The sequence below is a fragment of the Oryctolagus cuniculus genome, chromosome 17, assembly GCF_964237555.1.
Source record: "Oryctolagus cuniculus chromosome 17, mOryCun1.1, whole genome shotgun sequence".
NCBI classification, from domain to species: Eukaryota; Metazoa; Chordata; class Mammalia; order Lagomorpha; family Leporidae; genus Oryctolagus; species Oryctolagus cuniculus.
In genome coordinates, this window is record NC_091448.1 from 68,242,646 (window position 1) to 68,265,641 (window position 22,996).

The 22,996-nt window shown below is 49.2% G+C and overlaps 2 protein-coding genes across 2 annotated transcripts in view; one reads left to right on the forward strand and one right to left on the reverse strand.

Annotated features, from left to right (window-relative positions):
• The window catches only part of LOC100339879 (dynein regulatory complex subunit 3), a 29,024-nt gene extending 22,054 nt beyond the window's left edge, over positions 1-6,970 (reverse strand). The window contains 5 exon segments of the mRNA XM_070061788.1: positions 937-1,053; positions 1,903-2,067; positions 5,045-5,155; positions 6,552-6,674; positions 6,791-6,970. Of these exon segments, the coding sequence (XP_069917889.1) occupies positions 937-1,053; positions 1,903-2,062 (277 nt within the window). The 5' untranslated portion in view covers positions 2,063-2,067; positions 5,045-5,155; positions 6,552-6,674; positions 6,791-6,970.
• Positions 4,969-22,996, forward strand: part of LOC138845947 (uncharacterized) — a 45,069-nt gene continuing 27,041 nt past the window's right edge. The window contains exons 1-5 of the mRNA XM_070059996.1: positions 4,969-5,142; positions 7,099-7,307; positions 8,559-8,634; positions 10,920-10,973; positions 12,327-12,388. Of these exons, the coding sequence (XP_069916097.1) occupies positions 4,969-5,142; positions 7,099-7,307; positions 8,559-8,634; positions 10,920-10,973; positions 12,327-12,388 (575 nt within the window). The remainder of the gene's footprint in view (positions 5,143-7,098; positions 7,308-8,558; positions 8,635-10,919; positions 10,974-12,326; positions 12,389-22,996) is intronic.

Sequence of the window (22,996 nt, forward strand, 5' to 3'; positions counted from 1 at the left end):
TGGCATTCAGATGGCCCGTGCAGGGTGGCCTTGGGTGGGGGCGGTGGCTCAGGGCTGGCTAGAGAGAGAGAGGCCTCCTGATGGTGTGGACAGGCCACCGTGCCCAGGAATCAGCAGTAAGGAATGCTGGGTAAGGGGTGTGTGTGTGTGTGTGTGTGTGTGTGCTTGGGGCGGGAAGAACACGGGCTTTGGGGTCAGACTGGTGTGGGTCCAAGTCCCAGCACTGCTACTGCTTGGTCCTTGGCTCTGGGCACGCGCCTTGGCCTCTCTGAGCCTTGGCTCCTCTTGCGTAGACTGTACCAGGCACCTGTATCCTAGGGTTGTTGTGGGAACGCAGCAGGCATTTCTCCCTGTTGGGTGCCTACCTGCCCCTCACCAGATGCCCCTGGGAGGCCAGTGCATGGCCCCTGTTCATCCAAACGGCCTCATCCTCCCCACCCAGGCCTGGGCAGGGAGGGCCAGAGCCCATGTCGCTCTTAGGCACTGTGACCTCTGTTTGCTTATCTGCACAGTGGGGGTGCTGGGTGCTTGTGTGGGGTCACGGAGCTCACGGAGCCCACGCACAGGCCCACCGGCTTCTGCGATGACTATTGCTGCTTTGCTCCCGGGGCCCTGCCAGTCAGTGGCTACCTGTCAATCCGAGTGGAAATTGAAGGGGAGGAGTCTGTAGCAGCCCCCTGAGCGCCCCGCCCAGCCTGAGAGGCCGGCGGGCGGCAGCAGAATGGCCCGTCTGTGCTGTGCTCTGTCCAGTGTGGATCCCGGGTCTTTTGAAAGACAGCAGCCGTGCCCAGGCTAAGGACCGTGCCCAGGTAGCTGAGGGTCAAGTGTGAGAGTGCCGTCTCCCGGGGTGGGGGGCAGAGGCGGGGAGGCGGGGCGGGGCGCGGCACAACCTTGGCAGGTGGGCGGGAGCAGACGCATGCGCAGAAGGGGCCTCACCCAGCCAGACCAGGTGGACGAGGTTTTCCAGGCCCTCGATCCTCTCGATGATGTTGTTGTCCAGCTGCAGCTTGCGCAGGTTCTCGAACTGCCAGAGGTTGTCAATGTGCAGGATGTCTACAAAGACCAGAGGAGAGGGGCGCGTGGGCTTCTGGGCCGGCGCACGGCGGCACCGAGATGCCTCACCTTCTCTCACCCTGCCCTGGAGGAAGAAGCTAGGTGCCCTGGCGGCGAAGGCTGAGCACCCAGGACGGGGGAGGGGCGGTCAGCCACAGGCTTCTTAATTAAGGCCGGCCTGGACCACACCCCGTCTTGCCCACCAGGGAATCCCGCTCCCTCCTTGTTGCTGGCCGGGCGCCTGGGCAGCCTGGAGGGCTCAAGACGGAGCAGGGATGAGGATCAGAGCAGGTGCACAAAGCACGGGGGGTTCAGGATCCCCGCAAAGCTCTCCCCACTTCCTCTCGAAACGCCCTCGCTCTGCCCGGCAGGGCTGTCTCCCGTCGGGAGCTGTAGGCACCCATTCCACCGCTGGGGACGCGAGGCGGGAGGGATCCACCTGTCCCCAGCCCCATCGTCCACGGGCTGCCTCTCGGCCTCAGGCGCCCTGCGCCCTCCTGCTTCCCTGCCCTTTCTTCAGCCACCCCGCCCCCACCCCCCACCAAGGCTACTGGGCCCCTGCTTCCTATCTCCAGCTGCCGGCTGCATAGGACCCCAAGCTTCTACCTGCTGGGAGCTCCCTGCTGCAGACACCAGTGTGGGGTCCCCTCGGGGCTTAGACTGGCAGCGGGATGGGTTTCTAATCTGTTCTGTTCTCAATCAGGTCAGGGGCGCTGTGGACAGTCACACGACGACGGCACTAAGTATGGCGTCCTCAGCGCATCCGTGCTGGGACCCGCAGTGGGTTCCTGGGGGGGGGGGCGAGGGGGCTGCTCCCGGGCGGGGGGACCAGGGGACATGGACACGCACTCTGGAAGTCCAGCCGCAGGGTCAGGACATCTTTGAAGAGGATGCCCTCCTGTTTGGCCAGCTGCCCGGCCTCCTCGCGAGGCCCCTGCTCGCTCACGGCCAGCTTCAGCATCTCATCGTCCATCACGCGTGGCTCTACGGAGTTGTGCAGCCGGCTCATGTTCCCTGCAAGACAGCGCCACGCCCTCCTGAGGCCCCGCCCTCCTGAGGCCCCGCACCCCTCCTCCGTCGGGGGACAGGCACTGCTGAGGTCTCCCTTGCTTTTATTTTTTTAAATATTTATTTGAGAGGCACAGTTAAAGACCGAGAGAGAGAGAGAGAGAGAGGTGTCTTCCATCCACTGGTTCAATCCCTATATGGCTGCAATGGTCACACCTGGGCCAATCCAGAGCCAGGAGCTTCTTTCGGGTCTCCCATCGGCATGCAGGGATCCAAGCACTTGGGCCATCTTCTACTGCTTTCCCAGGCCACAGCAGAGAGCTGGATTGGAAGAGGAGCAGCCAGGTCTCAAACCAGCGCCCCTAAGGGATGCGGGCACTGCAGGCGGCCATGTTACCCGCTACACCACAGCGCCGGCCCTCCCTGAGGTCTTCTCTTAAGGTTTCTCTCTGTTTCCTGTTTTTTTTTTTTTTTTTTTTTTTTTTTTTAACCCAAGATTTCTTTCTTTGAAAAGAAGGACAGAGAGAGAAGGAGGGGAGGGGGGAGGAGAGAGGGAGGGAGAGAGAGATCCTCCATCTGCTAGTTTACTTCCCAAATGGCCACAACAGCCAGCGCTGGGCCAGGGCAAAGCCAGGAGTCTGGACTCCATCCAGGTCTCCCAAGCACTAGGGCCATCATCTGTTGTTTCTCAGGTGCATTAGCAGGGAGCTGGATGGGAAGTGGAGCAGCCAGGACTCGAACCAGCGCTCCAATATGAGATGTGGGCATTACAAGCGGCGGCTTAACCCACAACGCCAGGTCCTGTGACGGCGTCTTAACTCGGAGGGCTGCCCCTCAGGGTCCGTACATGTGTCCCCAGGGAGCTCTGGGTGCTCCTGGCAAGCACCCGGGCCACCTGCCGGGGTCCATCTCTCGGCCCCACAGCTACAGCTGGTCCCACTGGGCTGTGGCCTGGTGCCAGGCCTCCCCGTCCAGGTCTCTTGGTGCCAACCATTGGCAGCCCCGGTCAAATTGCCGGCTGACAGTTGCCTTGTCCCCTGCAGGTCCAGTGCTCAGTGAGGCACTGACCCAAGCTGCCCACTCGTGTCCCTGCCTCCTGAGACTCGGGACTGGGGATGAGGGTGCTCAGCAGAGGTGGGGACCCCACAGCTGGCCTGGCCGGGCACAGGGCGAAGCCAAGAACAGGAGGAACAGACACAGAGGCAGAGAGAGGAAGATGGGGGCTGGGGGGTACACACAGGACAGACAGACTGACACAGACAGACACTGTCTTCCTCCTGCTGGCTTTTCAGTCCCTAACGCGCCTGAGTCCAGGCCTTGCGAGTTCTGTGTCTCCTTCTGTGGGCATTTCCCATCCCTTTCTCTTAAGGTCTCTGTGATCTCTTACATTTCTTTTTGGGGGTCGGCGCTGTGGCATAGCAGGCAAAGCCACCCCCTGCAGTGGCCGGCATCCTATATGGGCACTGGTTCGAGTCCCAGCTGCTCCACTTCTGATCCAGCTCTCTGCTGTGGCCTGGGAAAGCAGAAGATGGCCCAAGTGCTTGGGCTCCTGCACCTGCGTGGGAGACCTGGAAGAAGCTCCTGGCTCCTGGCTTCGGATCAGCACAGCCCTGGCCGTTGCGGCCAATTGGGGAGTGAACCAGTGGATGGAAGACCTCTCTCTCTCTCTAACTCTGCCTTTCAAATAAATAAATAAATCTTAAAAAAATTGTTTTCGACAAGCAGAAACAGAGACGGGGGGCAGGACGGGGGGGGGGGGGACGCGAGTGCAAGCAGGTGCTCCCAATGGAGGGGGTGGGCAGGGTGAGAGGGTGAAGCTAAGAGCCCTAAACTCCATCCAGGTCTCCCGCACCGGCAGCAGGGACTCAACCACTCGCACCATCACTCCTGCTTCTGGGGTGTGGGATGTCGGGAAGCAGAGCTGGAAATCAAATACAGGCCCTGTGAGGTGGGACAGGGGGCGTCCTCACCGGTTCTTCCTCCTCGCCCCCCGCCTGGATGCACCTGACGCAGGTATGCACCTTCCACTCCCAACCTGGCCCTGGCCACACGTGCCACTGCTATCCCACCTTCTGCCCACGGAAGCAGCACAGCCGTCACATGCCTGTGACGGTGAGGGCTGGGCTGAGCTGTGCTGAGGCCAAAGCCAGAAGAGCTAAAAACTCCATCTGGATCTCCCACGTGGGTGGCAGGAACCCAAGCACTCGAGCCCTCCCCTGTTGCCTCCAGGGTCTGCATTGATGCGGGGCTGGAGTCAGGAGCCAGGGGTGGCTACTTACCCTGGGCCCTGGTTAAGCCACCCATGCCCAGACTTTAATAATTATTATTTTTTAAAGATTATTTATTTCAGAGGCAGAGTTGCAGACAGAGAGAGAGAGAGAGAGAGAGAGAGAGAGGTCTTCCATCTGCTGGTTCATTCCCTAAATGGTTGTAATGGCTGGAGCTGCGCTGATCTGAAGCCAGGAGCCAGGAGCTTCTTATGGGTCTCCCACGTGGGTTCAGGGGCCCAAGCACTTGGGCATCTTCTACTGCTTCCCCAGGCCATTAGCAGGGAGCTGGATCGGAAGTGGAGCAGCTGGGTCTCGAACCAGCACCCATGTGGGATGCCAGCACTGTAGGCCAGGGCGTTAACCTGCTGCACCACAGCGCCGGCCCCTGGACTTTAATAATTCTAAGAAGCACATTCCAGCTACAGTACTGAGAACCCCAAGAGGAGTGAGGTTGGTGACAACCGAGGTGGGGGTCACACTTGAGAGCTCCCTGGGGACTCGATTTACACATAGGACGAACCCCAGTTTCCAGGTAAGAAATGGACCCATCTTCCTAAGCATGGCTCAGCTGTACCCAGGGTTCCAGACACTCACTACCACTGTGCACAAGGTTTCTCACAGCTGTCCCAGGTCAGGGATGAGGCCCGAACAGCCCTGTGCTGTGGGGATACAGTCAGTAATTCCCCACCCAGGCCGGGTCCCTGCCGACTTGCCTGTCAGTGGCGTCAGTGAGCCCAGAGTTAGGCGGCAGAGACAGCAGCTTCGAGTCCGACGCCACTGCGACCTGAAGAGCCTCTTCGCCGGGAAGCAGGTGCAGCAGTTTCCTGGGAAACAGGAACCGTGGGCCAATCGGCTCTGCGACGCACAGTTCCCAGTGCCCATGAATTACTAAGGAGGGGAGCAGCCACTAACAGGGTTTGCCATGGACTCTGCGCACACGCACTATTGAATTACACGCCAGCTCTGCAGGCCGGGACACGGCACAGGGTTCAGATACGCGGTGGAGGGGAAGAAGGTACTTGGCCAAGGTCACACAGCGGAGTAACTAACAGGGACGACCCTGCATTCCCAGCCAAAGCCAAGGGAGAATGATCACACGGACGTGCAGAGGTTGACGATGACAGCCGGAACCTGGAGGAATGATCAGCAGACAGGAGAGCAAGCACACCGTGTATGGAAAGGTTTAAGGGGCTGGCGCTGTGGCGCAGCGGGTTAATGCCCTGGCCTGATGTGCCAGCATCTCATATGGACGCCGGTTCTAGTCCCGGCTGCTCCTCTTCTAACCAAGCTCTCTGCTACGGCCTGGGACAGCAGTGGAAGCTGGCCCAAGTCCCTGCACCAGCGTGGGAGACCTGGAAGAAGCTCCTGGCTCCTGGCTTCGGATTGGTGCAGCTCTGGCTGTTGTGGTCATTTGGGGAGTGGGCCAGTGAAGGGGAGACCTCTCTCTGGCTCTACCTCTAACTCTGTCTTTCAAAGAAATAAAATAAATCTTTAAAAAAAAAATCTAGCCGGCGCCACGGCTCACTAGGCTAATCCTCCGCCTAGCGGCGCCGGCACACCGGGTTCTAGTCCCGGCCGGGGCGCCGGATTCTGTCCCGGTTGCCCCTCTTCCAGGCCAGCCCTCTGCTGTGGCCAGGGAGTGCAGTGGAGGATGGCCCAGGTGCTTGGGCCCTGCACCCCATAGGAGACCAGGAGAAGCACCTGGCTCCTGGCTCCTGCCATCGGATCAGCGCGGTGCGCCAGCCGCAGCGCACCCGCCGTGGCGGCCATTGGAGGGTGAACCAACGGCAAAGGAAGACCTTTCTCTCTGTCTCTCTCTCTCACTGTCCACTCTGCCTGTCAAAAAAAAAAAAAAAAAATTTAAAAAAAAAAAAATCTTTTCTGGCCCTGCGCCCTTACCCTCTCCTTCCTCACCCAAAGAAAGCCCAAGACTAAGTGATGTGGCCGGCTGAAGCCAGCGTGAGGTGGCTGGCCCAGGAGCCGTGAGCTCACTTCGCAGAGGTGGGCGTGGGATTCGGCAGCCCTTAGGACACCGCTGGGGCACCCACGTCTCGTGCTGGGGTGCCGGGGTTCGAGTCCCGGGAGCTCCTGGCTCCCGCTTCCTGCTAACAATGCACACCTGGGAAGGGGCGGGTGCCAGCTCAGGTGCTCGCGGCCCCACCGCCCACGCGGGAGACCTGGGCTTTTGAGGTTATCTGGGGAGCACACTAGTGGACCGACCTCTCTCCCCACTGTCCGCCCCGGGTCTCCTCTCCTCTCCTCTCAGGCGCCGGCTTCCGGGCTGGGTCTGCGCAGCAACAGCGTCCCCCGGTTGCTAGGGAACCAAGCGCCGCCGCTTGGTCGCTAAGGGGAAGTTAAGAGGTAGACATCCTGGGTGAAAGTGGACGCATCACGTGATCAGTTCTCGGGGCGGGGAAATCCTACCACACCAACCAGGCTTAGAGAAAACAAACGTTTACCCAATCAGCACTTTCTGTGGGCGGGGATCTTCGTAGATCCACCTCCTCTCCCTGGCCCTATTTAAGTGATTGACTCGTCTTTTATCCAATAATACTAAGGATTCTCTAGCTTGACCGATATATGGACGAATCAACACACAAAGCCTCTCTTTCGGAGGCGGGCCAGGGGAGGTGCCGCTACGCCTGACGGGGACTCCAGCGACCTAGCTCGCTCTCCGGCCAATCGGACGCCGCGGGGTGGGTGGGAGCTTCACTGAGGTAGAGGCGAAGGCCAATCGGATGAGGGCTGTGTAGGCGTTGCCCAATAGAGACGTATCAAGGGGGCGTGGTCAAGGGCCCGGGGCTCGGCGTTCCTGAGGGTGGGGCGGGGGCAAGTGTCAGTCAGGTCGGGACCGCGGCTGGGGACGGCGGAGACCCGGGCGGGCAGACTGGACGCCCCGTCCGCCGCCGCGCTTTCCGTGCAAGATGGAGTTCCTGCTGGGGAATCCGTTCAGCACGCCGGTGGGGCAGTGCCTCGGTAAGGCCCTGGAGCGGCGAGCGGCGAGCGCCGGGGTGGGCGACGGCGGCGGCTGTCGAGGCTGGTGCGGACCGCGCGGGCCGCTACCGGCTGAGGGTCCCCCGCCTCCAGCCCCGCAGCATCTGTTGGCGTCGCGCCTGGGCCGGGCAGCGGGGCCAGCTCACGGGACGGGTCCGGCATCCTGGTCGCCAGGCCTCCGCTGGGCAGCGGGATGCCCTGCCAGGAGGCGCCCCTGGGGCCCAGCTCGTACTCTTGCGAGACTTCCAGCGGCCCTAGCCATCCGGGCCGGCCCTCCCTGTCCCCTCGAGGTGGTGCTACGCTGAGCGCCCTCTTCCACCCTGCCAGCCTCGCGGCCCTGCCCCCCACCCCGCCAGGACCCGCTCACCCGGCCGTCCCGGACGCCTGTCCCTCCCCGTCAGTACCAGCAGCCCTCAGACTGGGCGTCTCCCCAGAAAATGCCCCGGGTTGCAAGACTCGCTCTTGGCGAGGCGACTCAGCCGAGCTGTAGAGGGGGTCGTGGTGGGGCGGGATGCCGGGGGGTGGCGGGGCGCCCTCTTCCACCCTGCCAGCCTCGGGGAGAGAGAGAGAGAGAAAGGGAGAGAGCGTTGTGTGTTCAGCATAGTATTGGGCATTACGTTGACTCCAGAGTAGAATAGAAGTCCTCTCCCTGCGGCTGAGTGCTGAACGTTTATTTTGTGCAAGCGTGGGTCAGCCTCAGTGAGAACTCACCCCTGCTTACTCACTTCTTTCCCCTCCTCACTAAACTGAGAAGGCCCCCGAGAAGTAGTGATGACGTTTAGAATTACCAGGTTGGTGCTAGCAAAACACTTGTTAATTGCTGTCATTAAAGAGCAGATTGGTGACTGTTAGACACGCTAGCATGTCATTTCTTTCTGTAGTGGTGTCTTATTACCCCCAGCCACAGGAAAGTTTGAAGATTTCTGTATATTTTTGATTACTTCATTGATGAGTAAATTGGAGTGTCTCCAATTTTCATCCTATTAAATAATTATTTTAATAACAAATAATATTTTTGAGATTGCAGATCTTAATACTAATATACCTATGTAAAAATGAATTTTGGTGGACTACACATCTGAATATTAATAAAAATAAGACTTGTATATACATGATTTTGAATTAGAGGACAATGATATATCCATCTCTTAGAGTTACTAATTATTACATGCATAATAATAGCAAGCTTTTTCCATGATCACTAGACTTAATGTATACTTTTTTCCTTTTTAGTCACGATATCATTGGAGAATTTACAACAAGCTACCGGGAACTTTCTAGAGGGCAGTCCCAATTCAATGTATACGAGGTGAGAAGCATTTTATTTTAATCACTTCCAGTAACTCTATGTCTTAAAAATATGGATTTTGCAAAGGATAAGGATAGGTGCCACAGGTTAACTTAGCAACAATATATGATTTTAAGAATATTTAAATTCCTTTAGCCAACTTGTTTCTTAGACTAAATGATATTATTTCTCTTCAAGTCCCAAGGCCTTTTAAATCTGGAGTGATTTTGAATTTTTGCATGTGAAACTTTAAAAATTAAGTATGGATATGTTAATTTTTTAAGCTTCATCTTTTATATTTTGTCTTCCTACCAACTTGCCCACCAAAACTTCCCTAATAAGAAAAGAGAATGTGCTTCAGTTGTGATCAGTGGCACTGCACAGTGGCCTGTGATCTGCAGAGTGCCTTCGCTCTCATTCACGTGCAAACTAGAGGGAGTGACAAGGCCATGCACAGTCAATAAGAAATCATGCTGGGGCCTGCAGTGTGGCCCTGGATTGAGCTGCTGCTGTGACACCTCTGGCGCCCTTATTTGGAATGCCAGTGAAGTCCCTGCTGATCTTCTGATCCACTTCCCTGCTAATGGGCCTGGAATGCAGTAGAGGATGGCTCAAGTACTTGGGCCCACTTCCCATATGGGAGACCAGGATGGAGTTCCTGGCTCCTGGCTTAGGGAACGAACTAGTGAAGAGATCTCTTTTTCCGTCTCTTCCTCACTTTGTATGTCTCTGCCTTTGAAATAAATAAATCTTAAAAAAATCCATTTATTAAAGCAAGTCCACAGTAGTTACTTCTGCCTTAAAGCACTCCACTAGTTGATCAGCAAGCATATGTTGGGACACCTGGCGTAGTTTAGCACTGTTCATCCTTGAGCTGTGGTATTGCTGTGTTCCTATAATTTAATACTTGTGGAGGTCAAAGGAAAATATTATTATTAGTGTTTCATCAAGAATAATAACCTTTCTCTGCCGAGTGGACATTAAAATTGGCCTCTTTTAAGTTAAAAGTGAAGGAGTCTCCTTCACCTACCACCTTCTTACTGCACTAAGTATTCCACACACTAATTTGTACACTTGTAAAAATTACTAAATGTCTTCCATAGTCCATATTTTGTGTATCCCTCTGGGGATACAAAGATGACTAGAAAATGTCAGTGTGTAATGGGAGAGGCAGACATATGAAGTACAGCTGACATAGGCCCTCTGTAGTGGTGGTCCTAATCCAGTTTAATCTGTTTTCTGAGTTCTCCTTGGGAGCCAGGCTTCCTGGCACTGCTTTATCCAGTGCCTCGTTACCTCTTCAGAGGTGGTTAGAAATAGAATCCTGACTGTTGTCTCCAGTTTCTCTACGTGGATCTCTGTGCTGTCGACTGAGTAGACCGTGCTCTGGTTGAAACCTTAGTTGAAGAGCGTCCCAACCCTGCGCTCTGATATTTAGGATCTCCTCAACATGGCTCCCGCTCACTTTTTCAGACTCATTTTGAATCTGTTTGTCTGTGACCTCTGTTTCAGTCAAACCCTTTCTAGACTGCTGTCTTTGTTCATTTCATTTTTATTGGAACCCTGGTTTACGTTAATAAATTCTGGCTCAAATAGTACTTACTCATAAAGTCTTTCATCTTTCTTTCCCGGTCAAGTGCTGTCCCCATGCTGTGGATTGAGAAGAGCTGGCAGAGCCTCTTAAGGCACTACTGTATTTTATTGATCCTGTGAGATTGACAGGTGGCACTCTCTTGTTCCTTGGTGCCTTCAATTTTGTTCAAATGTAGGAGTGCATTGATACTGCATTGATACTTCTTCGCGAAACCAATGGTCAAAAAAAAAAATCAGTCTTGTGTCAATAAAATAGACTACCTACTAGGTAGCATGGGCATTCCGTGGAAATTACTAACATGATGAAGCAATTGATAGGTTGGTAAACCTCTTAGATACTCACATGTTGGGTGATCTGTTGTGTTAGGGTATTTAATTCTAACAAGCTACATTTCTTAGATATGCATCACTTTAAATTTTCTAGAAAGTAATAATAATTATTGTGGGCCTTGGATGTTAACAACCTGTTCCCAAGAAGCAGATGGTAAAAGATACTCAGTGCATCAAGTGAGTGAGGAGAGTACCTCTGACAAACGAAGCTCTCTTTCCCGAGTCTCCCCAGCAAGTGTGCAAAGAAGCAGTGCCCAGATAACTGGCCAGGAGTCCTCAAAGCATTTGTAAAGCAATACCTGCACCAGACGCCAAGGCAGCCGATTAAACTACCGTCTTCAAAATTACCTAACGGGTTTGAATTGTTTCATCTGTTTTTTTAGGTGGTGAATCCCAAAAAGAAAGGAAAAAAGAAAAAGTATACGAATTCTGGAACAGTAAGTCAATTTTTGTGTTACCCATTAAACATTAAAATTAATGAATAAAGCCCAAGTGGACATTTTAAATCAGGCTGGAAACAAGTAAGACTGGGGCTTTGTTTCACGTAGGATTGCACTGTGAACATGACACAGGAGTCGCCTGCCTAGGGAGTGATCACAGGGGAGCACACCCGCTGGGGCTGGTGGCCTGGCTTCCTGCAGGTCCTCCTGTGGGCTGAGTTCCTGGAGGGAATCTCATGTGTTCTTCAGTGGAGTCAGAGTACAGAGAATCAGGCAGACATGGAAAAGTTCAAGTCATATTTAGAAAGACCTGGGGCCGGCGCCATGGCTCACTTGGATAATCCTCTGCCTGTGGTGCAAGCATCCCATATGGGCACCAGGTTCTAGTTCTGGTTGCTCCTCTTCCAGTCCAGCTCTCTGCTGTGGCCTGGGAGGGCAATGGAGGATGGCCCAAGTACTTGGGCCCTGCACCACATGGGAGACCAGGAAGAAGCGCCTGACTCCTGGCTTCAGATCAGCGTAGCTCCGGCTGTTGCTGCCATTGTGGTGGGGGGTGAACAACGGAAGGAAGACCTTTTTCTCTGTCTCTCTCTCTCTGTCTAACTATATCTGTCAAATAAAATTTTTTAAAAAAGGTAGAAAGACCATACCCTTAATGTTTCCCTTAACTGTTAAGTAGATTTATTTTACGGGTGTGAAGGTGCTTGTTGATAATGCATTAAGCGTTACAACTGTGGGAATGGATGCTGTGCTAAATTAGTGCAGTAGGGTGCAAAGATGAATGTATCTGAAAATTGTGTTAAAAAAAAAGAAATCTTCTTATTGAGTAATAAAATACTGAAATTTTCCCCCTGAGATTAACTTTCCTTTGGAGAGGCAAAATCTGAGTTTTCTCTGCGTTCCTGTGTAAGGATTCCCGAGAGGCAGGACACCCACAGGGTAGATGATCGTGCACAGAGCCGAGTCAGAAGCGCCGGGCCCCTCCCTCTGCAGGGTGGCTCACTGACTCTGGGTTTTCAGTTTGAACCATTTTCCAGCGCCCTTTCATCTCCCCTTTGATCTAAAATCAGAAGGAGCACAGTGTCCTCTTAGATAATTTTCAAGCTGTTCTTCAAAGCGAGAAAACTGGTCATAGAAAGGAGTTAATTTTTTCTTCTTTTCTGGTCCAGTCCCTTCTGCTAATTTTCAACGTAAGAGCAGTCAGTCCTAGCAGATTTTAATAAACTATTATATATTTAGTGCTTTTTCCAAACGCTAGGAAGTAGGGTTTTCTCTGTGTCCTTTAGGGGAAAAATGTCCTTCGGGGTTACAGTTAGTTCTGCTAGAGCTAATTCTGGGTTTCTTTTCCAGGTAATGTTACGCTCCTTCTTGGTAGAAACGGAAGTTTCTTTCCTTGACTACATCAAGGGAGGGTAAGTAATGCTGTGAGATTGTTCGTTGCTTAGGCATTCCTGACGGTGTGTGGCAGGTGCTCCCACGCGGAGCCCAGCCACTGAGCTGAGCTCGCAATGCTGCACCTCTCGCTCTTCTGTTTTAGACTGTGTACATCCCACTGCTGTCATTTGGGGGACAAGCTGCATCTCTAACCAAGAGAAGGGACTTTGTTGTACCATTAATGGTCGTAGGTGGAGCTGTTACGTATACTTTCTTGAGTGTTTTTATTTGCCCAACCTGCAGAACCTTGTGTTATCTTTAAAGGGGGTGAAGTCTGGAGGGCCTGATAGAATGTGGGTGCTGACTGTAGAATGTGAACGGAATGCAGCATATCACAGGGTGACCTGCAGGAGTGGGGGGAACGGTCACTTGCTGTCCCCCAGGCTTCTGGGCAGGAATGCATTTCAGGAACAGACACTGTGGCCATTCTCAGCACCTTCCAGGACCTATCCTGTGCCGGTAATGCGTTGTGAATTCTTGCACTCAGGCCAACAGGGAGATCTTCCCAGTTTTGTTTCTGTTTTTAATCTGGTTGGTCCTGTGTTAACCTAAGCAAGCACAGGTGGAGACGGAGAATAGGGTTCCTTGTTCCACAGGATCAAACGTCCACTTTCCCCTGTATTTACCACACACAGAAACATTGAGAGGAAGGTGGAGTGTGTGGGGGGAGTTGATGGGGAGTGATAGTTGGAGGCATCACCCAGGTAAACCACTTCCGAATGACAGTTCAGCGGATGGTTTCCCAGGCCACCTCCCTGAGGCATCACCATCAGGCTGAGGAGAGCACCGGGAAGGAGGGGCCAGGAGACCCAGGCCAGTGTCACAGAGGACACAGCTTGGCCTTTCTCGCTCTAATGAGATAAAACAAAGGAACAAATACCAGTACCTGCCTAAACAGGAAGTCCTTGGGCAAGGGAGGGCTTTCGATGGTTTGTGGGCAAATGAAAGGAAAAGATAAGCTTACTTGGGTGCGAGACGCCTTGGGAGTCCATGCACCGTTTTGTTCATAATATGCATCTTCATAAGCTTTTTGGACACCCCTTCCTGTGTGGGTATCTTGAACCCCACTCTGAAGCCTCAGGTGGCATCCATAAAGTTAGAGAAGTACTAACTAGAAAAAGGAGTTTGCCAACTCTCCTTCATCCTCCAGCATCTGCAAATTTTTAATCTTTAGAAGATGGGGAAATCAAGAGTTGATTTTGTTATACAAATAGATCTTTTTTGTCTTGTGTCAAAGGCTTAATAGCCGTAGGAGACAGTTGAAGAAAAGGAAAGGAGGACTATGGATAACCCCAGGCACATGCTTTGTATGCTGAAGGGAGAGGCTCCATGATGAGGCTGTGGTTTGCATGTCAGAGCAACCAAGTCTGAAAGGCTAAGAACGCCCTTCACAATTTGTTCTTTCTTGTCCCTTGTGAGCATGTGAGAGGCATGCGTCTATTAAGAAATTTTCCGTGCATTTGGTCAGTGGTGTGGATCGAGTTGTAGTTTATTGAGTCTATCAGTAATAGTCGCTTGACTGCGTTACCCCTGAAATCACTGTGAGTTGATCATGTTCCTCTTTTGGAAATCCTTTGTGTTAACCTGGGCATGTGGGCTTCTGCAGTGCAAGAACGGTGGTGACCTTAACGAATCTTGTCGTCATACATCTCCACTGCTGTCGACCTCGAGGTTCCTGCTCTCGGCTTGCACGCTTCTTCCTCCCAGTGCTGCCTGTGCTGGCGGGAATGCGAATACCTTTTCTGTTACAAGTCAGTGTGTAAGCAGAGCCCCAGCTTAGGAAGTACCCTTTGTTCAAATCTGACTTTGAGAATTTTATAAGAACCTATTTAAAAAAATATTTATTTGGGGCAGGCACTGTGGCGCAGCAGATTAACGCACTGGCCTGAAGCACTGGCATCCCACATGGGCACCAGTTCAAGACCCAGCTGTTCCACTTCCCATCCAGCTCTTTGCTGTGGCCTGGAAATGCAATGGAAGATGGCCCAAGTCTTTGAGCTCCTGCACCCCTGTGGGAGACCCGGAAGAAGCTCCTGGCTTCAGATTGGCACAGCTCTGGCTGTTGGAGCCGATTGGGGAGTGAACCATCGGATGGAAGACCTCTCTCTCTCTTTCTTCTTCTCCTCTCTCTGTGTAACTCTGACTTTTAAATAAATAAATATATCTTTAAAAAAATTTGGTTAATTCAAAGGCAGAGTTTCAGAGAGACAAAGATGAAGAGATTGTATATTCGCTTGTTTGTTCTCCTAATGGCCACATGGGTGGGGGCTAGGCCAGGTCATAGCCAGGAGCCCAGCACTCTGGGTCTCTCACAAGGGTGCAGGGGCACATAGACTTGAGCCACCTTCCACTGCTCTCCCAGGCACAATAGAAGGGAGCTGAATCAGAGGTGGAGCAACCAGGACTGGAACCGATGCCCAGGTGGTTTGCTGGCATTGCACAGGGCTGCTTAACCCACTCTGCCACAATGCCAAGCCCCAGAAACCTATCTTTGATTTGCAAATGTAGTCTTAAGATTTAGGTTAAATTTCACCACATAACCATTCTAACTGGAATTCAGTTAATTTCTATAGAATCAAATTATCTGCAAAAGATAATGAAAAAGATATATATATATAATGCAGTATTTTATGTGGAATATTTAATAAATGTGTATATATCTTAAATATATTAGAATTTTACATTTATATATCATTTACCACTATTTATAGTATTTGTAACTAAAACACAGAACTTTTTTTAAAAAAACTTTTATTTAGTAAGTACAAATTTCATAAGTACAACTTCAGGAATATAGTGATTGTTCTCACCATACCTGCCTTCCCACCCCCACTTCCACTGCACCTCCTCTCTCTCCCATTCCCAGTCCTATTCTCCATTAAGATTTGTTTTTGGTTAACTTTATACACAGAAGACCAACTCTATATTATGCAAAGATTGTAACAATTTGCACACTCACATACACACAATATTTTAAAAAAACTATTGGAGAACAAGTTTTACAGTTAACTCTCCTAATACAACTCAGTGAGGACAGAGGTCCTGCATGGGAAGTTAGTGCACAGTGACTCCTGTTGTCATACATTCTTATGTATGATGTCAGTGACCACCCAAGACTCTTGCCATGAGCTGCCGAGGCTGTGGAAGGCATTTGAATCCACAGTCCCCATTAGTATCTAGACAAGACCATGAGCAAAGTGGAAGTTCTCTCCTCCTGTCAGAGAAAAGTACATCCTTCTTTGATGGCTGCTTCTTTCCACAACACAGAGCTCTTAGTGTACAGTCCAAATCACTAGCAGTAATTATTCTTAAATGACTTTATGTGTTTCTGCTCAAAAGAACTTGCTGCAAGTTACTGAGCAGCACAGTTGAATTGTGAGTTTTTTATTAAGTTTTATTAAGGAGATCATCTCTGTCATGGCAGTCCTTATGTTGTAATGACAGGCAAATCACTTTATAGTTTAGATATCAGTTTTCTGTACTTTACATGACTCCGGTATTCTGAGGTCCACTGGTAAAATGATTTGATTCCAGTAGATCTTCCAAACAAACCTACCGTGGCCTTAATGATACCTGATGTGTTTTTCTTGGTTCTGACCATACTGTTTATGTCCTTATAGAGGACTCACTCCAACGTACGGATGTACCATACATGGTCATTTGCTGACCTCTTATCCTGTGCCTGGCCAGTGAGCTAAGTGCCTTCAGAGAACTAACTGTCCCCTCTCTCCATGGCCCCTTTGCCCTGACCTCTCCTTACTCCTTCCCTCTCTTCCCCCCTTGAGAAATAGACATGCTGATAATTTGCTCTTTCTAGAAATAATTACAGTAAAGTTCATCTCTTTGTACTGTTTACTTTTCGGTATGTGTATACTTGATGTGTAATTTCTGTTCCCTGCTGAAGTCCTGTTTAGTTTACATAGCCTGAGTGTAAATTCATATCTTGACTCTCAGAAAACGTAAGAATGTTATTAGAAGACACTTAGGAAGATTGAATCTTCATTGAGCTATTAGTTACAGGGATTGGTCAAGGCATGTACTTCATGGAATATCTGATGTGTTTTACATGTAAGAAATGAGAACTCAAGTTTCATATTCCAAGGGTTTTAAAAAGATTCAGTTGGATAGGGAGGAGGCAAGATGGCGGAATAGGAAGGGAGCACACTGATAGTCCGGGGAGAGACAGTTTAATAAAAGTGGAGATACTGCAGGTTCAAGGAAGAGTAGGGGAGGAAATAGCAGAAGAAACTCTTCTGGAATGCGTGATTCACAGTGGACCTGCGTGGAGAGCGTGGGAGCCCACAGTTCGGGACACCAGCGACAGACTCAACACACCAGCGCTGGAACGCGAGGTGAGCCGAACCTCAATAGCCCAAGACACCGGCAGGCAAGCGGAGAGAGGAGACTAGAGGGAAAGACCCCTGGGGGGAAAGTTCACCAGGCTAACTGGAAGAGAGAGAGAGAGAAAAAAAAGGTGACTGGTACGGACACGGGTTTCTCTCTGCTCACCTCTCAAGGGCAATCAAGACAAAGAGCAGGCGCCATCTTGGACATACATCATAAGCAGAGCAACCTCAGGTCTGCACCGGCCCTGAGCCTAGCAGAAAAACCTGACTCTGGGCGGGGCGAATTAACAGGAGATTAGGACCTAGTAAATTTCTGGTGCTACTGAACTGAGACTGTGAAAAAAGAGACAGTGGGGGAGAGAACTCACGGAATTCATGTGAGTACTCTCCAGAGACGCTACAATTCCATAACTTTGGCAACCCAGTGGGAGACTGAAGGACCTAAATCTACGACCTGACACCATCAAGTTATTAGAGAACATTGGAGAAACCCTTCAAGATATTGGCACAGGCAAAGAATCTCCGGAAAAGACCCGGGAGGCACAGGCAGTCAAAGCCAAAATCAACTATTGGGATTGCATCAAATTGAAAAGTTTCTGTACTGCAAAAGAAACAGTCAGGAGAGTGAAGAGACAACCGTCAGAATGGGAAAAAATATTTGCAAACTATGCAACAGATAAAGGGTTAATAACCAGAATCTACAAAGAGATCAAGAAACTCCACAAAAACAAAACCAACAACCCACTTAAGAGATGGGCCAAGGACCTCAATAGACATTTTTCAAAAGAGGAAATCCAAATGGCCAACAGGCACATGAAAAAATGTTCAAGGTCACTAGCAATCAGGGAAATGCAAATCAAAAGCACAATGAGGTTTCACCTCACCCCGGTTAGAATGGCTCGCATGCAGAAATCTACCAACAACAGATGCTGGCGAGGATGTGGGGAAAAAGGGACACTAACCCACTGTTGGTGGGAATGCAATCTGGTCAAGCCACTATGGAAGTCAGTCTGGAGATTCCTCAGAAACCTGAAGATAACCCTACCGTTCCACCCAGCCATCCCACTCCTTGGAATTTACCCAAAGGAATTTAAATTGGCAAACAAAAAAGCGGTCTGCACCCTAATGTTTATTGCAGCTCAATTCACAATAGCCAAGACCTGGAACCAACCTAAATGCCCATCAACGGTAGACTGGATAAAGAAATTATGGGATATGTACTCTTTAGAATACTATACCGCAGTAAGAAACAACAAAATCCAGTCATTTGCAACAAAATGGAGGAATCTGGAACACATCATGCTGAGTGAAATAAGCCAGTCCCAAAGAGACAAATACCATATGTTCTCCCTGATTGGTGACAACTGACTGAGCACCTAAAAGGAAACCTGTTGAAGTGAAATGGACACTATGGGAAACGGTGACTTGATCAGCATAGCCCTGACTGTTAATGAACAACTTAATACATTATCCCTCTTAGTAGTTTTTTTTGTCTGTTCTACTTAATATGACTGGTTTAATTCTGTAATTAATACACAGTTATTCTTAAGTGTTGAAATTAAACTGAAATGTGATCCCTGTTAAACATAAGAGTGGGAATAAGAGAGGGAAGAGATGTATAATTTGGGACATGCTCAAGCTGACTTGCCCCAAATGGTAGAGTTAGAAACATACCAGGGGACTCCAATTCAATCCCATCAAGGTGGCATGTACCAATGCCATCTCACTAGTCCAAGTGATCAATTTCAGTTCACAATTGATCATAATGAAAGGACTAAGAGTTAAAGGGAGCACATAAACAAGTCTAGTGCCTGCTAACACTAACCGATAGAATAAAGGGGAGAGTGATCCAACATGGGATGTGAGATACTCAGCAGACTCATAGAATGGTAGATGTCCTGCTAAACAGCACTCTGGCCTCAGAATCAGCCCTAAAGGCATTCGGATCTGGCTGAAAAGCCCATGAGAGTATTTCAGGCATGGAAAGCCAAGACACTCTGGCAAAAAAAAAAAAAAAAAAAAAAAAAAAAAAAAAAAAAAAAAAAAAGAAAGAAAGAAAGAAAAAGAAAAGAAAAGAAAGAAAGAAAGAAAAAAAGCAAAAAACAAAACCTAAATGAAAGATCTCTGTGAGTGAGATCCCAGTGGAAAGAACAGGTCTTCAAAGAAGGAGGTACCTTTCTCTGAAGGGAGGAGAGAACCTCCACTTTGACTATGACCTTGTCTTAACAAGATAAGAATCGGAGAACTCAGAGGGCTTCCATAGCCTTGGAAACTCATGACTGGAGCATAGGGAGATTACTGATGCCATAGACAGGAGTGTCAATTGGTAAAGTCAACAACAGGAGTCACTGTGCACTTACTCCTCATGTAGGATCTCTGTACTTAAAGTGCTGTACATTGAGATTTAATGCTATAATGAGTACTCAAACAATATATTTCACTTTGTGTTTCTATGGGGGTGCAAACTGTTGAAATCTTTACTTAATGCATACTAAACTGATCTTCTGTTAAAAAAAAAAGAAATTGGGGGGCGGAGCCAAGATGGCGGAATAGTGAGGGCGCGCACCGATAGTCCGGGAAAATTTAGTTTAATAGAAGGGGAGTTACGGTAGCCTCAGAAAAAAGAAACAGGAAAATATTGCAGACGAAACTCTTCTGGATCCAGTGGGCATGAATCGGAGGACCTACTAGGAGAACAAGGTCACCCACCGCGCGCGAAAGCCGAGCCGCAGGACCGAGCCGCGGGACCGAGCAGCGGAAGCCGAGCCGCGGGACTGAGCTGCGCAACCTGCAGGGTCTGCGTGCAAGTGCTCGAAGGGGAGTGCAACAGCGGGGAGACTTGGGACGTCCAGGGCTCCGAGTCCACACATCGGCGCTGGAAGGGGAGCAGACCTGCGTGGAGAGCGTGGGAGCCCACAGTTCGGGACACCAGCGGCAGACTCGACACACCAGCGCTGGAACGCGAGGTGAGCCGAACCTCAATAACCCGAGACACCGGCAGGCAAGCGGAGAGAGGAGACTAGAGGAAACGACCCCCGGGGGGGGGGACTTCACCAAGTTAACTGGAAGAGAGAGAGAGGGAAAAAAAAAAAAGGTGACTGGTACGGACACGGGTTTCTCTCTCTCCGCTCACCTCTCAAGGGCGAGCAAGACAAAGAGCAGGCGCCATCTTGGACATACGTCATAAGCAGAGCGACCTCAGGTCTGCACCGGCCCTGAGCCTAGCAGAAAAACCTGACTCTGGGCAGGGCGAATTAACAGGAGATTAGGACCTAGTAAATTTGTGGTGCTACTGAACTGAGACTGTGAAAAAAGAGACGGTGGGGGAGAGAACTCACGGAATTCACGTGAGCACTCTCCAGAGACGCTACAATTCTGTAACTTTGGCAACCCAGTGGGAGACTGAAGGAGAATTTGAGCCCACTCCGAGGGCCGAACAGATTCCCTGTGTGGTCCTTGGGAAAGAGCTTCTGATCTCTGGCTCCTGTGGGTATATCATTTGCCTGCTAACTACCTCCAACTTCGTTCAGCTGTGCAGAATAACTTCCCTTTTGAATCAAAAAAAAAGAGAGAGAGAGAGAGGTTTACCACGCCCAACCTGGGAGTGTCACCTTTGGCACACCTAACAGAGCTCTCAGGCCACACCCATCTCAAGCCCTAAGGCTCCATCAAAAACAGATAGTCCACTTAATCTAGAGTCATAGTATAACAAGAAAAAGCACCACAGTGAAGAAACCAAATATCTCCAATATGACAAATAACAAACGCAAAAACCAAGGTAATAAAAACAAGGAAGTCACCATGAAGCCCTCAAATGAAAAAGACACCCCAATTCAAGATTATGAGGATGATGACATAGAAGAAATGCAAGAAGCAGATCTCAAAAAATTGATAAGAACATTAAGAAGTTCTCAAAAACAAATTCTTGAACTACAGAAATCCTTAATGGACAAGATAGAAAATCTCTCTCGTGAAAATGAAATATTAAGGAGGAATCAAAATGAAACGAAACAACTAGTACAACAGGAAACTGGGATAGTGACTGAAGTGAAGAATTCAATAGATCAAATGAAAAACACAATAGAGAGCCTTACAAACAGAATGGGAGAAGCAGAAGAGAGAATATCAGACTTAGAAGACAGAGAACAGGAAAGGATACAGTCAGACCAAAGAAAAGACGAGGAAATTAGAAATCTAAAACATATTGTGGGGAATCTTCAGGATACTATTAAAAAACCCAACATTCGGGTTCTAGGAGTTCCTGAAGGCATGGAGAGGGAGAAAGGATTAGAAGGCCTTTTTAGTGAGATATTAGCAGAAAACTTCCCAGGTTTGGAGAAGGACAGAGAAATCCTAGTACAGGAAGCTCACAGAACCCCTAATAAACACGACCAAAAGAGATCCTCACCACGACACGTTGTAATTAAACTCTCCACAGTGAAACATAAAGAAAAGATCCTAAAATGTGCAAGAGAGAAACGTCAGATTACTCTCAGAGGATCTCCAATCAGACTCACAGCTGACTTCTCATCAGAAACTCTACAAGCTAGGAGGGAATGGCGAGATATAGCCCAGGTACTAAGAGAGAAAAACTGCCAGCCCAGAATATTATATCCTGCAAAGCTATCATTTGTGAATGACGGTGAAATAAAGACTTTTCATAACAAACAGAAATGGAAGGAATTTGTCGCCACTCGTCCAGCCCTGCAAAAGATGCTTAAAGATGTGTTACACACAGAAACAAAGAAACACGGTCATCAATATGAAAGAAGGTAAAGGAAGGAAACCAAGGAAGGAAAGCTCACAGCAAAAGATCACAGGGAATTCAAAGCATATATTAGAACTTATCTTTGGCAAATGGCAGGGCAAAGTTACCACTTATCATTAGTCACATTGAACGTGAATGGCCTGAACTGTCCAGTTAAAAGACACTGTTTGGCTGATTGGGTTAAGGAACAAAACCCATCTATTTGCTGCTTACAAGAAACACACCTTTCCAACAAAGATCCATACAGACTGAAAGTGAAAGGCTGGAAAAAGATATACCATGCCAACAGAAATGAAAAAAGAGCAGGCGTAGCCATCTTAATATCAGACACCATAAACTTTACCACAAAAACCATTAAGAGAGACAAAGAGGGACACTACATAATGATTAAGGGATCAATTCAACAGGAAGATATAACAATTATCAATGTATATGCACCTAACTACAGGGCACCGGTTTATCTAAAAGATTTGTTAACGGACTTAAAGGGAGACTTAGACCCCAATACAATAGTACTGGGGGACTTCAATACTCCACTCTCAGAAATAGACAGATCAATAGGACAGAAGATCAACAAGGATACAGCAGATTTAAACGACACTATAGCCCAAATGGATCTAACAGATATATACAGAACTTTCAATCCTACAGCTAAAGATTTTACATTCTTCTCAGCAGTACATGGAACCTTCTCTAGGATTGACCACATACTAGGCCATAAAAGAAGTCTCAGCAAATTCAAAAGAATTAGAATCATACCATGCAGCTTCTCAGACCATAAAGGAATGAAGTTGGAAATGAACAACTCAGGAATGCCTAGAGCATATGCAAAAACATGGAGATTGAACAACATGCTCCTGAATGAACAATGGGTCATAGAAGAAATCAAAAGAGAAATCAAAAACTTTCTGGAAGTAAATGAGGATAACAGCACAACATACCAAAACTTATGGGACGCAGCAAAAGCAGTGTTAAGAGGAAAGTTTATATCAATAGGTGCCTACATCAAGAAATTGGAAAGGCACCAAATAGATGAGCTTTCTATTCACCTCAAGGATCTAGAAAACCTACAGCAAACCAGACCCAAATCTAGTAGGAGAAGAGAAATAATTAAAATCAGAGAAGAAATCAACAGGATTGAATCAAGAAAAACATTCCAAAAATCAGCCAAACGAGGAGCTGGTTTTTTGAAAAAATAAACAAAATTGACACCCCATTGGCCCAACTAACTAAAAAAAGAAGAGAAAAGACCCAAATCAATAAAATCAGAGATGAAAAAGGAAAAATAACAACAGACACCACAGAAATAAAAAGAATCATCAGAAATTACTACAAGGACTTGTATGCCAGCAAACAGGGAAACCTATCAGAAATGGATAGATTCCTGGACACATGCAACCTACCTAAATTGAACCAGGAAGACATCGAAAACCTAAACAGACCCATAACTGAGACAGAAATTGAAACAGTAA